This window comes from Leuciscus leuciscus, assembly GCF_965113295.1.
Source record: "Leuciscus leuciscus genome assembly, chromosome: 21".
In the NCBI taxonomy this organism is placed as follows: Eukaryota; Metazoa; Chordata; class Actinopteri; order Cypriniformes; family Leuciscidae; genus Leuciscus; species Leuciscus leuciscus.
In genome coordinates this window covers 4,426,954-4,444,616 of record NC_138745.1, presented here as the reverse complement: position 1 = coordinate 4,444,616, position 17,663 = coordinate 4,426,954, and the positions used below count along the sequence as shown (strand labels likewise).

Sequence of the window (17,663 nt, the reverse complement as noted above, 5' to 3'; positions counted from 1 at the left end):
ACAATTAGCCTGAATAATTTGGGTAAATGTGTATGCTAGATTTATGCCTATTTTTCCACATCTTCATGGACACCACAATAATTTCCCTTGTGTGGTAATATTTTTCCTTGTAATTATGTATGGTTTGCAAAAATGGCAACTGCTGCCTGCATCTGTGTAGATGAGAGAAGCAAAGTGTATGCACGTTGTGCACACGCTACATTATGGCCAAGCATGCGCCCTTACAATAGCATCTGAATAGCCACTGACTTTAGACTATGTTTTTCCTGGTCAGTGGCGGAATTGTTTTCCGGAACTGCAAAATAGCACCAGGGAACGTTTGCGCCGGAACACGCCTCCTCTTTTCGCTGAACCGCCCCCGGGAGCGCAAGTTCATTCCCTAATTTACCCACGTGCGTCTGTGGAGGGAAAAGTCCGCTGTGCGTCGGTGTACAAAGTCAGTTGCGCTGGGTGCAAGATAGGGCCCTTAATATGAAACTGTTACTAAAGCAAAACAGTGATCATAATCATGCTGAGGATGTGTAGATTGAAAAGTGTGTAATTTATGTAGGTGATTTATTTTAATTGATAGAATTGTGTTTTGTGGTCTGCGGCGACTTGCTGATCCATCTTGGCAGACAGTAAGTTTTGAATGCTTATATCTTCTAAATGCAAATTTTGCACTTATAGATAATCTTAAGGCTAACATATCCATACTAAAATCAAAAAACGTTCAAAAAGATTTCTTGGGGACTTCAACCCAGACAGAAACAGCATCGGCCCAGATCCAGCCCGCATCTGGTACGCGTGGAATCCACCTATACCAGAAGTGGCCCCGGATCTGGGCCGACACTATGTCACTGTCTGGGAAGCCACTTTTTTTTTTTTAGATCACACACACCTCATTATCAGCGGCTCTGCTTGTTTGCAACCCTATGCGAATTTGCGCTGCTCTTGATTGCGTTGGTCATTATGGAAATGATCCGGCTGAGTCTGTGTTATTTAATGTGTGCAGTGTCAGTAAATCACTCGCAGAACTTTCCACTCCCATTTGCACTTTTATGGGATTAAGCTCTCACGTTAATTTGCCCTGTTTAGTAAATCTGACCCTTACTTCCTTACCTTTATTTTCCGTTCATTAAGGCTAAATGAAGAGCCAAACAACTGATTTGGCCTTGAGTTGAACTGACGCCGTCTATCAAGAATAGGACTTTGGGGCAGCCATGTGTTGTTTCTGATCCTTTGGTGTGAACTATGACTTCTAGAAGACAAATAGCAGTGAATTTAGATCTTAATTAAAACCTTTGGTAACACTTTACAATCTGTTAAAGATGTTCACCCAAAAATGAAATATCTGTCACCATTTACTCACCATCAAATTGTTCCAAACCTGTTTCTTTCTTCTGCTGAACACAAAAGAAGATATTTTAAAGAATGTTGGGAATCAAATAGTTGGCGGTAGCCAGTAGAAAAAAAAAAATACTACGAAAGTCAATGGCTACGTCAACTGTCCGGTTACCAACATTCCTTAAAATATCTTCTTTTGTGTTCAGTAGAAGAAAGAAACTCATACAGGTTAATGTTCTTTAGTCAGAACAACTTGAGGGTGAATAAATGATTTTTGGGCGAACTATCCCTTTAACATTTGTTAATTACATTAGTAAATGATGAAAAACACTTCTAAAAGCATCAATTTAATGTTAATTTCAACATTTAGTAATACATTAGTAAAAAACGCTGTCAATAAATGTTATTTAATGGACCTGAGCTCACATGAACTAAAACAAACAGTTGTATTTTTGTTAAGTAACATTAACAAAAATGAATAAATACTGTAACAAATGTATTTTTAGCTAATGATAATTAATGCATTAACCAATGGGACCTTATTTTTTTTTTATGGTGTAACAAATTATGTCCTCATCTTATTTAAATTGGAGACAGGAATAAACCACATAAGCTCAATTAAATCATAAAAGTCAACATAAAATTAAAATTAAACTGTAATTCATCAGTGCAAATCACTTTAAATTAAATAAACTTGGTCTTCATAATCTTTTAGCAAAATGGCTCTGGAAATGTCAGCTTTCCTTGAATTATGTCACAAAACTCCTCCCATCCAACAATCATTCTGATCTCCCACTTTCCATGATCCAGTCAATTTCCAATGGATAAAATCAAGCCCTGCCTTACTTCTGTTTTTCATGATGTGAAATGGATGAGTTGAGTGCTACTCACCTGTTGAAGTCTGCTGGTGACGGTGTGCTGTTCCCTTTCAGAGGCCAAACTGAGTTCTGACAGGAAGCACCTAAAGGATATAAAGACAGTATACGACAGTGTTTGCCTTCATTTTAAGAGTAACGCCACTTGGTGAGGTTATTTAAAAAACTTCAGTTGATCAAATAATGACTTTTGAGAACCATACCCCGAAGTCTTTCTCTAACCATCTGGCTTCGGTCTATGAGATGAGCAGAATCATTTGGGTTTTTTTCAGCCTATAAAAAACAAACAAACAGTGCACAGCAATTATTATTTTTAAGTAATTATGGCAGATCCGTATTCAAAAGGAAAATTGCACAAATTGTTTTAAATATATGTAAGATAAACAGAACTTTTAGTGAACCTACACTCAAAACGCCTCGGTTACGACTGTAACCTCGGTTCCCTGAAGAGGGAACGAGCGTTGCGTCGAAAACTGACGCTATGGGAACGCTTTGCGTGATGACGTCTTGAAGCACATGTAAAATCAGTCCAATGGTGTGGCGGAACGTCAGAGGCGGGTGACGTCACGTACCAGGAAGCTATAAAAGCCGGCCCGAAACAGAAGACGAAAGCTTCGTAAAGTCTGAAGTCGCGCTGACAGGCATGAAGGAGATATGGCAAGGCGACGCAACGCTCGTTCCCTCTTCAGGGAACCGAGGTTACAGTCGTAACCGAGGCGTTCCCTTTCAAGGGAACTCCCGTTGCGTCGAAAACTGACGCTATGGGAACGTCTATACCAACGCCTCCATAGCTACAAATGTCTGTCCTGTGTGTAATCATGTGAGCAGCACTAAGAAGACAAAACATGAGACCCTGGAGTAGAGTCTAAATCCAGAGAGTAGAACCTGACGAAGGTGTGCGGTGAGGACCAGCCTGCCGCATCACAGACGTCCTGTAACGATACTCCTGATATAAGGGCCTTAGAGGCCGCCATACTCCTAGTAGAGAGCGACCGGACAGCCAAAGGAGAAGGCTGTCCAGCCGCCTCATAAGCCAGTGAGATAGTCTCAACCACCCACTTGCTCATCCTTTGCTTAGACACTGGACCTCCCTTGTTAGGGGAGCAAAAGTCACTTTTACGCCACAGGGCAGCTCTGTGGACATACGCGTCTAACGCACGAACAGGGCAAAGCAAATTATTCGCCTCCTGGTCCGATTTCGAAAGGGAGGAGGACCTCCAAGTGCCACGAAGGAAACGAGATACCAAGGGGTCTTTCCCCACAGACATTCCACCCAAAGGACTGTGGTAAGCACCTATGGCCGCCACATAGACCTTTAAAGTGGACGGGGTCAGACCTGCAGTGAACCGTTCCTGCAGGAACTCCAGCACTGTACCAATTGGGCAGTGGACTGGGTCCAACCGACGGTCACTACACCAAGAAGTGAATACTCTCCACTTCAGGGCATAAAGTTTCCTCGTGGAGGGAGCTCTGGACTGTAGAATGGTCTCAACAACCTCGGTTGAGAGACCTGACTCTATGAGCTGGGCCCCCTCAGAGGCCAAGCCCACAGGTTCCACAGTTCTGGCCGAGGGTGAAATATCGAGCCCTCTGCCTGGGACAGAAGGTCCCTCCTGACGGGTAACTCCAGAGGATGCCCGTCGAGGAGGAACACAAGATCGGGAAACCATACTCTGCCCGGCCAGCGCGGGGCTATAAAAAGCAGGCAAACCCGGTCCCTGCGAACTCTTTCCAGAACTCCCGGGAGCAGAGTAACTGGGGGAAAGGCGTACAGACGTAGCCTCGGCCACGTCTGTACCATAGCATCCAGTCCCAGAGGAGCTGGATGCGTGAAGGAGAACCAAAGTGGACAGTGAGACGTCTCTCGAGACGCAAACAGATCCACTTATAATTTCCATATCAGCTCCACCACCTCGGGGGTGGAGCCACCATTCCCCGGGCCTCGGCCCCTGTCTCGACAGAGTGTCTGCTCCTATATTCTGGACCCCGGGGATGTAGGCTGCCTTGAGTGACAGCAACTTCCCCTGGGACCACAAGAGGATATGGCATGCCAGCGCAAACCCCCTTGATATAGGCGACTACCGACGTGTTGTCCGTATGTACTACACATGGTGTCCCCTGAGACCTGTGATAAAGCTCCTCAGAGCCCGGAAGACAGCTAACATCTCTAGGCTATAGAATGCCAGGAACGATGATGGTCTTCCCACAGACCTTGAGATGAGCGACCCTCAGGATCGCTCCCCAACCCGTGAGGGAAGCATCCGTCGTTAGCAGTTTGCGACGACAAGGAGCTCCCAGCACTGGGCCCTGGGACAGGAACCAAGGTTTCTTCCACATAACCAAGGCACGTAGGCATCACCGCGTGACCTTGATTGTGCGAAATGGGTTGCCCCTCGGGGAAAAACCCTCTGGTCCTGAGCCACCACTGCAGGGGCCTCATGTGCAGCAGTCCAAAAGGTATCCCGTTGGAAGCTGCTGCCATGAGACCCAACAGTCTCTGGAACTGTTTGACAGTGAGTAGCTGGCCTAGCTTTACACTTCTCACAGCTGCCAGGATGGAATCGAAGCGTGGCGATGACAGGCGCGCCTGCATCGACACTGAATCCCAAACCACGCCTAAAAAAGTGGTCCTCTAAAATGGAGAAAGCACACTCTTCTTGGCGTTCAGCCGTAACCCCAACTCTTTCATATGGGCGAGAACAACATCTCGATGTTGAACCGCCAACTAATGCGACTGAGCTAAAATCAACCAATCGTCGATGTAGTTCGTGATGCGAATACCCCGGAGGCGCAGAGGCGCCAGAGCTGCATCCACGCATTTGGTGAAAGTGCGGGGTGATAAAGCCAGGCCGAATGGAAGAACTCGATATTGGTATGCTTTGCCCCCGAAAGCAAACCTCAGGAACTTCCAATGACACGGACGGATGGAAATATGCGTCCTTGAGGTCTATCGTGACAAACCAGTCCTCGGACCTGATCTGTGGCACGATTTGTCTCAAGGTTAACATTTTGAACTTGAGCTGCATGTACTCGTACAGAACTCGAAGATCTAAAATGGGACGCAATCCCCCGTCCTTTTTTGGAACTATGAAGTACCGGTTGTAAAACCCGGTTTCCCTGTTGGAGGGGGGTACATATTCTATGGCCCCTTTCTCTAACAGAGTGTTTACTTCCTGTTCCATAACCAGAACCTGCTCGGGGCCCACCACTGTGGGCAGGACCCCCATAAACCGCGGTGGGCGTTAATAGAATTGTATCTAATACCCTTTTTCCACGGTCTGCAGGACCCAACGAGAAACATTTGACAGTAGCTTCCACGCTGTCAAAGATTCTACTAGAGGTACCAGTCTCTCGAGACTGGTTTCTGGATTTTGTTGCTGTTGAGTAGTCGGTTCGTCGCCCTGTAACGGCGCACCGGCAGGGAACGACCAAACAGACTGCTCCAGCACCCTCCTCAGAGGGGGCGGGCATCCCGAGGCCACTACGTTTCCGGGTGGACCTTGAGATATGTGCTCGCCGGAGACCGCTGCGCCCTGTAACACCGGAGGCGGCAGGGTTGGCAGAACGGTCCCCTGAGGGCACCGAAGAGAGACGGCACCGTATTTTTCTCCTGCTGTTGAGTAGTCGGTTCATCGCCCTGTAACGGCGCACCGGCAGGGAACGACCAAACAGACTGCTCTAGCACCCTCCTCAGAGGGGGCGGGCATCCCGAGGCCACTACGTTTCCGGGTGGACCTTGAGATATGTGCTCGCCGGAGACCGCTGCGCCCTGTAACACCAGAGGTGGCAGGGTTGGCAGAACGGTCCCCTGAGGGCACCGAAGAGAGACGGGCACCGTGAAAAGAGGTGTTAACCGCTCTGCTTCGGGGGGACTACCCTCATTTGTCCTGAGCCCTCAGACATCAGGACTTTTTCCCAGCAGCCTTCTTGGCGGTAATAACGGTCCGCAGATCCGTTTTACCCCTCGAAGACTGCTGGGTTTGAGAGCGCCCTCCGTGTCCCCGAGATTTTTGTGGGGGAGCACGAGAGGACACACTCTGTTTTTGAGTGGCACGATGTTCAGCGCTCTTTTTAGAGGAGTGAGGCTGCTCCCGCTCAGCAGCCTCAATGAAAGAACGGCGGGGGAGAAGTTTTTGTAATGCAGCTGCCTGTTTAGCAGCTTCCTGAGATTTAGCTACCGCACTGTTTACTGCATCACCAAATAAACCAACAGTGGAAACCGGAGCATCTAAGAGAACGTGCTTTTCTTTCTCTTTTATATCGCTCAAATTGAGCCACAGATGCCTCTCAGTGGCCACCAGGGCTGCCATAGACCGCCCGATTGATTTAGCGGTCTCCTTGGTGGCCCTGAGAGACAGATCTGTGGCTCTGCGTAGTTCAGCCACTGTGTCAGGACCAATTCCCCCGCCCTCCTCTAAATCCCCCAATAATTCTGCCTGATAGGCTTGCATAATAGACATCGTATGCAGACACGCTGCAGCTTGACCAGCGGCTGCATACGATTTATGAACCAGAGATGATGTGAATTTTACTGGCTTAGAGGGAAGTGAAGGAGCTTTCAGGGAAGATGCCGTTGCTGGAGAGAGATAGCTCGCAAGCGTCTCCTCCACCTTCGGCATCTCCCCATAACCATATTCTTTATATTTGTGAATGGAAGAATAGTGGGATGTTTGTGGTGCATACACTCTGTATGAAACCGGTTTTCCCCACGATTTCGACACCTCGGTGTGGAGATCGGGGAAAAACGGAAGGCTTCTTCGCTGAGGCTGTGTACGAGATGGCAGGAAGCGTTCGTCGAGCTTACTTTTCGAACGAACGTCCTGCCTATCCTCTGGCCACTCAATAGATAGTCTGTCAACTGCTCTAGTAATAACATCGAGCAGTTCCTCAAACGCATGAGACTGAGGTGGCGAATCCTCAGACTCAGCTTCAATACTCACAACATCCAACTCCTCAGAGCTGGACAGTTGCAGTATTGGTGCCTCTATCGGGGGGGAAGAAACCGCAATGCGTGCTTCCACACCCTGATGAGAGGCACTGGATCGGTCAGATTGATGCTGAGATAAGGCAGAGCCCGTCTCAACATCCACTGACAGATCCATTTGCGAACCCCAGGTCTGAGATCGCCGCCGAGCCTCAGCCGCGGCGGGACCCGAGCCCTGGGGAACGCGATCGGGATTGAACCGAGCCAAGCGGGATCGGAGCGTGCGCAATGGAAGCGCGTCGCAATGCACACAGTCACCACCCTCGAGTGCTGACTGGGCATGCTTCTCACCCAAACAAACAACACAAAGAGTGTGAGTATCACCTCCCGTTAAATAACGCGGGCAGGGATGGACACACACTCTAAACTGCTGCTTGCTCGCCATACTGAATATATATATATAATATAGACAGACAACACCAAATAACAAGGACAGATTCAACACAGAGCGCAACTGAAGACTCAGAAAGCTTTCGTCTTCTGTTTCGGGCCGGCTTTTATAGCTTCCTGGTACGTGACGTCACCCGCCTCTGACGTTCCGCCACACCATTGGACTGATTTTACATGTGCTTCAAGACGTCATCACGCAAAGCGTTCCCATAGCGTCAGTTTTCGACGCAACGGGAGTTCCCTTGAAAGGGAAACAATATTTCAGCTGGTTTTTCAGATTTAGAAATTCAATTGTATAGTAAAATTCCATAAAATTGAATTGAATAATCCTTACATATTATTCATTTTATCGATTAAGAATTTTAAATGAGTAAAAAAAAAATTTTGTTTGTATTCATATATTTAAAAAAAATCGATGCCCTTCTTCCATTAAAATGTATAAAAAAAATGTAAGCTTTATTTAAAATTCTTAAATGCACTGAATATGCACTCTGTAACGTGTAAGCAGGGACGAAGAGAGGTGTGAATCCAGCATCAGCAGTATTTAAAAATGAAAGCAAAGATAATCCAACTAGAGGGTCAAAACATGGAACATGGAACATGGAACATGGAACATGGAACATGGAACATGGAACATGGAACATGGAACATGGAACATGGAACATGGAACATGGCAGAAGAGCAGGAACGCAACAGCTTCACACAACATGCAAAGACAACAACCGACAAACCAAGACTGAAACACTTGGGTATATACACTCAAGGGGAGATTGGGAAACAAGACACACCTGGGAACAATCAGGAACTAATCAACAAGAAACACTACAAAGGACTACAAAACATGGAGCAAGACAGGAAATAACATATAAGTCCAGGAACACAGAAGACAGGCGAACACAGGTTGGAATCATCACACACTTGTAGTGTACTTCAAATCTTAAAAGTATATTTTAAAAAAAAGATAATATTAATGAACCAAAACGACTTTTATTATGATTATTATGTTTTAATAATCTTTTGTTGTGCTTTAAAGAAGTACATCCATTTTGATGTGTTGACTATCATACTAAAGCACATGTAAAGTATTTGATTATAATTTTAACTTTAGTGTTATTTGATATCATACTTAAAGTTAAAGGTATAGCGGAGGATGTTTTACTTCCTGGTGGGTAGTCTAAACTATTGGTCCTCCTAATTGTCAATCATTCTGGTGAATCAATCAAACTTTTCAAAAAGTGGAGAGGGCGGGTCTTATCTAAAATTTGGAAAGATCCTCCGCTATACCTTTAATATATTACAAATATACTAAATTGCAACTTTATCATTACAAATGTGAGATTACAATACATTTAAATACATGACATACAAGTTTCACTAGAAATAACATTAAAGTGTATTTAAGTTTACCATAAATGTCAGTACATTCAGCAGAACACTATAGTAACCATATTTCAAAGACAAGAGAATTAATTATGAAATTACATATACAGATGTAGGCTACTGGGTCATTTTCAACTCATTGCATTTGATATACATTTTAAACGATACTACATTTCCATTTAATTGTAAATAACTTGCAATTAAGTGTCTGAAAACATTGTTTCAGTGCTAGCTGGTAATCTAATGTATTCACGCTGTTTAAAGGGATATTTCACCGCTGGAGAGATTAATGTGTATTTAAATTGGGTCATTTATGTAGTAGAAATGTGAAATTATTTTAGAAGTTGGTGCCTTCTAGACTGAGAAAGCCGGAAAATGTATTTTTGGCTCATGGGGATGAAAGACAACAACTCCCAGAATGCACTTGCTTCGCCTCCCTACGAGGACACTCCCAAGCCACGCCTACCAGTTACAGAGGGCAGTATCGGGAGAAATGATACAGCTAGGCTACTAGTCGAATGAAACTGAAAAGACAGCGTTTTATCTTGAGATCCCCTATGGGCGGGTTGAAGACATGCGGGACGAGCTCTTCCTACTGGCTGGAGTCTCTCGCCTCTGGACACAAGAGCCTCTGATGACGCTAAATGATGATTTTTGCGTCATCAGCGTTTTTTTTCCAGACACACAATACAGAAATCTCTCGTCTCAGGGGGACATGAGGGAGGGAAGCACGGTCATTCCAAAACACTACCGGGTCTCTACTGATACAAAAGTGTAATGCTAATCGGTGAAGCATCCCTTTAAGTATTGTATTAAATGTTTAAATCACTGTAGATCGGCACAGTTACCTGCAGCACATCCTCGGCCATCTGTCTGATGGCTTTCTCTGGCCGGGGCAGGACAGCAGTCTTATGGTGATGTTCACACGTCTCCAGCAACGTCAGGAGGTTCACCCGTTTGTGAGCCACATCCTCGCACATGCTCAGTAAAAGGCTGTTCAGGTCGTCGCTGAGCTGGACAGGCTAGCGGGAGACGAGGTGCAATAAGTGTTCAAAGAGTTTTACAAGTGTTCAAAGAAGAAGAAGAATAATAAGCTCTGGACGTTAGCTAGTTTTGATCATTGATGAATAAAAATGCTAATTTTAAGAGGGATTCCTGACATCAAAAAGAGTTCAATTTGATTTGACGTTGATGTTACCCTCTGGTATTCCTCACGGTCACACTTGTGATCATCAGCGAACAAAACAGACCGAACACAATAAGCTGAATTAAAAAAGAAAAGAAAAAGATAAATAATGTACTAATGTTTGCTTCAATAATGTTTATTCTTTAATATTTTGTATTTTGATGGGATTTGAAGCAGATTGGTGCCATCTGGTGGGAGAAATAAGGAAACCATACGTAATAGGGTTGTGTATTCCCAAGTTGCCTATAGGAGTGTTTTCAGACATAACTAATAGGTTCACATTTGGATATATATTTAGACATTATCAAAGGGTACTTCATCGTGGCTGATTTGTAGATTGTACCTAACAAATTGCACTGTATTTTCATATCTTTATGTATTTCTCAATGTATTTAATTTTTGGTAGTCATTTTTTGACTGTGAAGATCCCAAGAGTGACTATTTTTATAGACCATTCAGACTTTTCTATTTCTATTCATGTCCAGGTCCATTCCAAAAATTGTAATAAAAAATATAAAATATTTCTGTCTAAAATAACCAAAGACCACCAGATGATTTTGTGAAGAAGAGGAACCCACCTGATTTTGTGGAAGTTGATAATCTACTGCCCAATAGAGAGTCATGCCTAGTGAGTAAACCACCATCTATAATCAGAGCAAATAAATGCTGAATTCTTTGCCATACACCATGCTTGACAAGTGCATCTTCTACTTCACTTCAGAATTCAAATTTCCTGATTATTTACTCACCCCCACGTCATCCAAGATGTTCATGTCTTTCTTTCTTCAGTCGAAAATAAATTAAGGTTTTTGAGGAAAACATCAGGATTTTTCTGGATATAATGGACTTCAATGGGGTCCAACAGTTTGAAGGTCCTAATTGCAGTTTCAGTGCAGCTTCCAAAGTCTTTACACGATCCCAGCCGAGGAATAAGAGTCTTATCTAGCCAAACCATTTGTCATTTTCTACACAATTTTTATATTTATATACTTTTTAGCCACAAATGCTCGTCTTGCACTAGCTCTGCGATGCGCCATGCATTACTTAATCACGTTGAAAGGTCACAATTGGCCCTTCAACCTGTCAGTCCCCGTTGAAGTCCACTATATGAAGAAAAATCCTGGAATGTTTCCTCAAAAACCTTAAAGGGGTGGTTGAATACGATTTCACTTTTCTAACTTTAGTTAGTGTGTAATGTTGCTGTTTGAGCATAAACAACATCTGCAAAGTTACAGCGCTCAAAGTTCAAAGCAAAGGGAGATATTTGCATGTAAAGAAATTGTTTTTTAAGGACTACAACAAACGGCTGGTAGAGACTACACAACATTCCTCCCGGGTTAGTGACATCACCAACCCTAAAATTTACATAAGCCCCGCCCCCAGGAACACGATTTGTAGATTATCAAGACAGAATATGCTAATCAATGACTAGAACATAACTACACATAAACTACACATAAGCTTCACAAGCTCTTGAAGCTCCGCCCTCTGTGCCGGGAGCAGCAGCTCATTTGCATTTAAAGGAACAGACACAAAACGGTGCGTTTTTGCTCACCCTCAAAAAGTGACAACTTTAACATGCAATATAAAAATATCTGTGGGGTATTTTGAGCTAAAACTTCACATAGAAATAAACTTCACTTCAGAAAGAAAGACATACACATCTTGGATGATGTGGGGGTGAGTAAATTATCAGGAAAAGTGAACTAATCTTTTGAAGGGTTAGTTCACTCAAAAACTTTGGGTTTCGAGTGCGCAAAAACCCCCACAAAATATTAATCTCCAACGCGCATTTACGAGAGCACCACAACGCAGACATGAACGCGCATTGGAGATTCATATTTTGTAAATAAAGTGGTAAATTATGTTTTTTTGCGCACACGAAGCACTCGCGTCACTTTTTAAGATTGAGGTTAAACCACTGGGGTCACAGGGATTACTTTAATGGTGTCTTTACTGGCTTTCTGGGGCTTGAAAGTGGTAGTTGAGTAGCTGTCAATGGAGGGACAGAAAGCTCTTGGATTTACATTTACATTTTACATTTAGTCATTTAGCAGATGCTTTTGTCCAAAGCGACTTACAAATTGGGACTAAATTAAGCAAGTCATCGTGAAGAGGCAAAAAACAAGTGCTCAAAATACGAAGTTCAGGCATTATTCAGAGTAGCATAAGCCCGATAAGCGAGAATTTACAGGAATATATATATATATATATATATTTTTTTTTTTAGGTTAAGTGCTCACGGAAGAGAAGAGTTTTCAGCTCTTTTTTGAATGTTGATTTCAACATAAAGATCTTCATTTATGTTCCGAAGATGAACGAAACTCTTACGGGGTTGGAACAACATGAGGTGAGGAATTACTGACAGAATATTTGGGTGTACTGAGCCTTTAAGATGCTGGCCACTCCTTCTCTTAAAGGGTTAGTTCACCCAAAATGAAAATTCTGTCAGTAATTACTCTCCCTCATGTTGTTCCAACCCCGTAAGACTTTCGTTCATCTTCAGAACACAAATTAAGATATTTTTGATGAAATCTGAGAGCTGTCTCACTCCTCCATAGGCTTCTATGTAATCGATATCTGCCATCCCAGAAAAGTTAGTAAAGACATCGTTAAAATAGTCCAAGTGACTACAGTGGCTTAAGTTTATCAAGCGACAAGAATTTTAACATTCAGCAAGAAGTTCAGGCTATCTACCATAATTGTAGGCCAACTCACCTTCTCCGTGGCCTGTGTCCTGGGGGAAGTGTTGCTCTGTGACAGTTCTGGGGAAGTGAAGGATCCCACGGCCTCAGATCGGCCACAGGTCTTGAAGGCTATCCTGCCGACTGCAGAAAGGAGCATGGAGCCGGGGCTGATGACACAGCACATGTTACCAGGATCTGGATGAAGGGAAGGAGGTACAATGGTGACAGATTATGTTGGCAATGATGGATAAGAGCATGAAAAAGAGATGAAAGAGCGTTCTACCTCTACTGGAGATGTCTATCAAGACTTCTGCAGCCCCTAGGAGGAGAGCCCAGACCTCGTCCTCCTCCAGAGGTGCTCCTCGTGACTCCAGCACTTCCGCCAGGGTCACAAACATGCTCATTCTGCCAGACGCAAAACACACACAAGCACATTACAACAGCGCACACATGCATGAAAAGGTTGAGCTGGATTTCATAACTGGTTTTCCCTCCCTTCCTACACTTTAGCATACTTTTAAAAAGAGTATGGAATTAATACACTTTAAAAGTGTGAACCGAATATAATGTTTTCAGACACTTAACTGCATGTTATTTACAATTGAATGAAAATGTGTTATAGTTTAAATTCATATTAAATGCAGTTAGTTGAACTTAAGAGTGCTTTTTTGATCATTATCTGTTATTTCATATTTACTTCATTTGTCTGTGGTTAAAGTACGGCTGAATGTTCTGACTAGCATTTGTGGCAAACAAAAATATACTTTATGCCATTTCTGTTGTAACTTGTATGTCATGGTTATTTTATTTACTATATTTTTTATATATTTATGTCAGCTACACATTTGTAGTGATGAAGTTGAAATTTAGTACATTCAAAATATATGAACTTTAACGGATAACTGCCGCCAAAATGCAACCTAGGGTCTTTTTGTTAATCTACCCGAGGCAAACTTTCGTTTAAAAGCATAATTAGGATGGAAACGCCACTTTTAAGTTTGACCGTTTTCGTTTTCGTTCAAATTGCCTTGTTGAATGGGAGTGCTTGGGGCACGACTATGGTAGCATCAAAAATAGCTATTTTTAAAACACTAAGAAGGCTCGACACAACATGAAACTTTGCTCGAAGTATCATCAGGGGCTCAACACATGAACTCCAGCACTGAGAACATTGTTTTATAATCAAGTATTTGCTTTGGTCTGTTAGTCAACACATGAAAATAAGTACTTCTCTAGTAGGCTAAAGCATGACAAAAGATTATCAAACTTACATTGTAAAATCAACTTGGATGTTTAAGTCATTTCAGCTTAAATTACATCTACTTTCTGACACTTGTATAACATAAAAAAAGTAATAAATAAAAAATACTGAACTTTTTTGATGAGTTAAAGCAATGTCATAACTTATTGATCATGTAATTTTTTACTGTGTAATGAGTCACAATGTACTTTCACATTATTACAGAGTACACTTTTTAAAGGTGTACTTATGAAACAGTCAGTTTTCTTTTTTAAAATATACTTTTAAGATTTGAACTACACTACAAAGTATATATATTTAACTCAATTAAGCAATTTTCCTAAGGGAACCCTTGGATTTCATAACTGTTTTTCACTTGTTTGGCAGGAAACACCTTCATTCTTTCTTTAGACTCCAGGTTCTTTGACTCGTAATGCCAATTAGCCTAACTTTTGGAGACATCGTTAGCCTAGGGATTCACATACTCTTTCCACCCTTCACTGAGAACATTACAGAGTTTGTTCACAAATCATTGTGTTTTACTTGCAGACTATCTTGGCTGTTGCTTATTTGAAGGTCAGATCCAATTTAATGACCACCGTTTGCAGAAATCCATGGAAAATCCACATTAATTCACATACTTTTTCCTCAAATACTCACTTCCATAAGATAGCAACATATTTGATTACCATTTTGAGTGTCCATATGAAAGTCAATGGGGTCCAAAACAACACTGGACCCCGTTGACTTTCATTTTTTAGAGAAAAAGCATGGACACGTTTAAGCATCTTCTTTTGTGTTACACATTAGGAATGACAAGAGCGTGAGCATAATTTTCATTTCTGAATGAAATGTCCCTTTGATTGCAGATGACTGCAACCTAAACTTTAAAAGGTCAATCATTACACTACATGTAACCTTCATTTCATTTGCGTAAATTGGCAAGCTATGATTAGCGAAAGCACAGTCTCCAGCAAACCTCTTTACAACAGGAGTTAAATGGGGGAATTACCTTGCTTGCATAGAACGTAAGAAAGCACTACGCACATCTTCTCTTCACCATGTCAGTATCACTTCTGCACACTTGCATGCAAGACTTCTCCTCTAGTAATTGGCTTTGACAGATCCTGGTGGATTTGCTCTAATGTGTCTTCTAACTAAAGTTAAAGCACCATAACAATGCTAATTAAAAGACAGTTGTCAGTGACATCCATGCTGTATGTTACAGCATATGACATTTTCCTCCAAAAGAATGAATGAGGTTTTTTCCAGTTGTATGCAGGCTCAACGAGTACAAAGGTTGAGTCTAAATATTTTCAGTATTACTTTAAAGCGTCTTGTTCTACTGTATAAGACTGATCTATAGTGATCTGAATATATTTGTAATTGCATTTATGCAGTAAAATGCCGGTTGGCCTCCGTAGTGGATTAGCATGACTTTTGCCCCTCAGGACAGTCACTTGCATTGAATCATGGAGTAGAAACAGTGGTAACACTTTAGTTTAAGGTCCAATTCTCACTATTAACTAGTTGCTTATTAGCATGCATATTACTAGCATATTGGCTGTTTATTAGCACTTATAAAGCACATATGAATGCCTTATTCTGCATGAGCATATTCTACATCCCTTAATCACCCAATACCTAAACTTAACAACTACCTTACTAACAATTAATAAGTAATAATTAGGAGATTATTGAGGCAAAAGTCGTAGTTAATATAGTTAATAGTGAGAATTGGACACAAATCTAAAGTATGACCATCTTTCCTTTACTACAATACACTAATTTCAAGAGATTCACCTCAACCATATACATTTTGAAATGAATGTTTGTCATTATTTTCTCTTCTTGACAGAATGATACAGTGATTAAAAACTTGCACCAAGTTCAACTTGTCTTCAGCACTGAAATATTATAACGTTGGCAAAAAAAAGCATCACCTATCTGGTGTGGACTGTATGTAAATGTTGTGTTGAAAAGAATGAGATGTTGGCCTAATAGCCTACTGTTTCTCAAGCAAAGGACATTACAACTACCATGAATAGGCAAACACACTCCAAACTTCATTATTGTACCTGCCATAAATGGTATAACTGTGCCAGAGGGTTTAAAACCATTCTGCTGAGGGAAAATAAATAATTGTTATTAAGAGGCTATGCTGTTAAATATTTAATAGAGAGAAGATGGCCATCTCATTCCAGTTTTATGTTCGCCACTAATACTGTGCTTGCCACATTTCTGTGTGCTAAGACATTGTATTTATCTATGACTATGTAACGTTAAACGTTCAAGGACAAGTTGTAAAGCATGTTTACCTTTCTACATTCGATATACGCAGAGTTGTCCTCCGGATATCTTCTGCTCTGTTAAAATCCTTTCAAGCATCTTGCTCTGTCCCTCTCAATTGCATACCAACAAAAACACTCCTTTTATAATTATCGATATCACAGGTTATTATCCAGGAGCAATTCCTCCATTGAAATGTTGTCACCGCAGTGTTTTAGCTTAATTAGTCCTATTCTTAGAGCCCAGCCATAAGAACTCAATTGGATTAGAAAAGGCCAGTGGGCGACCAATCAGTGTGTCCAAACCCCCTGACCCCCCCCAGAACTTCACTAATCTAACTCAACAGATGTGAACTGTGACGGTTTCACTACTGTCCTGTCCTGTCCTGTATATTCTCATAATATGATCATGCATTTACAGAATGTTATGTATGATTGAAAGGTTTTAGAGGGATCTCCCTCGAATGCGTTACTTTTGTCGCATTAATTACTAAATTATTATAGGCCTACACACAAAATTGACCTGTAAAAGAAATAATAGGATGCAGCTTTCCAAGTGCAAATGTAAACATGCATTAAAACACACACACACACAATTTATGCATGTTTCTGTAGGCTACTATAACATATTTTCTAACGCTATTTTGCTTCCACAACGTCTTTCTTCAGACTAGTTGAAAGAAAACATCTCAAAAATACACATTTAAGCATTACAATACATATCTTTAAAGGATGTTTTCTCAAAAAAGGGGTTTTTCTTCTTCAGAAATCTCCACTTGGGCTTTCATGCACCAAACTTTATAGAAACTATCTATATTCTATAAGGGTTTACAAGTTTGTTCATTTATCATTCGCCTGGTTTTTGTAACTTTTTATTTTATTTGATTCTCTTTAAGGCTGTAGTATTTCTGATTTTATGTAGGCCTATTGATCCAAAAGAGAAGGAGAATTCCTTAAAGTAAACAGCTTTAAATCTACTATCTGTCAACAAACATTCTGCAAATGTATTCAAATTAGTCCATATTTAAGTAGATAATGTGTAATTAATTTGTAGTATATGTAAACAACATTTGTAATAGAAAACATTTGTGATTAATGAACTGTACTGGGGAAGTTAAACTTTTACCCTATTCACTTCTTGTCCAGTCTTGACATCTTCAAAGGTTTTAGAAGGTAAAATGTTGATGTACTCATTTCCTTCTCTTGTTTAGTTTCTGTGTTAGTTATGAAATCTAACAAGAAACAGTAAAAGAAAGCCTAACTATAGCGATTTCTTTCAACAGTCAGTAGTACACAAGAAACGCGAC

The 17,663-nt window shown here is 41.6% G+C and overlaps 1 protein-coding gene across 1 annotated transcript in view; it reads right to left on the bottom strand.

Annotated features, from left to right (window-relative positions):
• Nucleotides 1–17,599, bottom strand: part of frmpd2 (FERM and PDZ domain containing 2) — a 47,169-nt gene extending 29,570 nt beyond the window's left edge. Inside the window, exons 1-8 of the mRNA XM_082152089.1 lie at nucleotides 17,483–17,599; nucleotides 13,112–13,233; nucleotides 12,860–13,023; nucleotides 10,720–10,785; nucleotides 9,804–9,977; nucleotides 2,405–2,474; nucleotides 2,218–2,287; nucleotides 1,102–1,240 (exon numbers count right to left, since the gene is read on the bottom strand). Coding sequence (XP_082008215.1) covers nucleotides 1,102–1,240; nucleotides 2,218–2,287; nucleotides 2,405–2,474; nucleotides 9,804–9,977; nucleotides 10,720–10,785; nucleotides 12,860–13,023; nucleotides 13,112–13,232 — 804 coding nt within the window. The 5' untranslated portion in view covers nucleotide 13,233; nucleotides 17,483–17,599. The remainder of the gene's footprint in view (nucleotides 1–1,101; nucleotides 1,241–2,217; nucleotides 2,288–2,404; nucleotides 2,475–9,803; nucleotides 9,978–10,719; nucleotides 10,786–12,859; nucleotides 13,024–13,111; nucleotides 13,234–17,482) is intronic.
• Nucleotides 17,600–17,663: the final 64 nt, after the last annotated feature.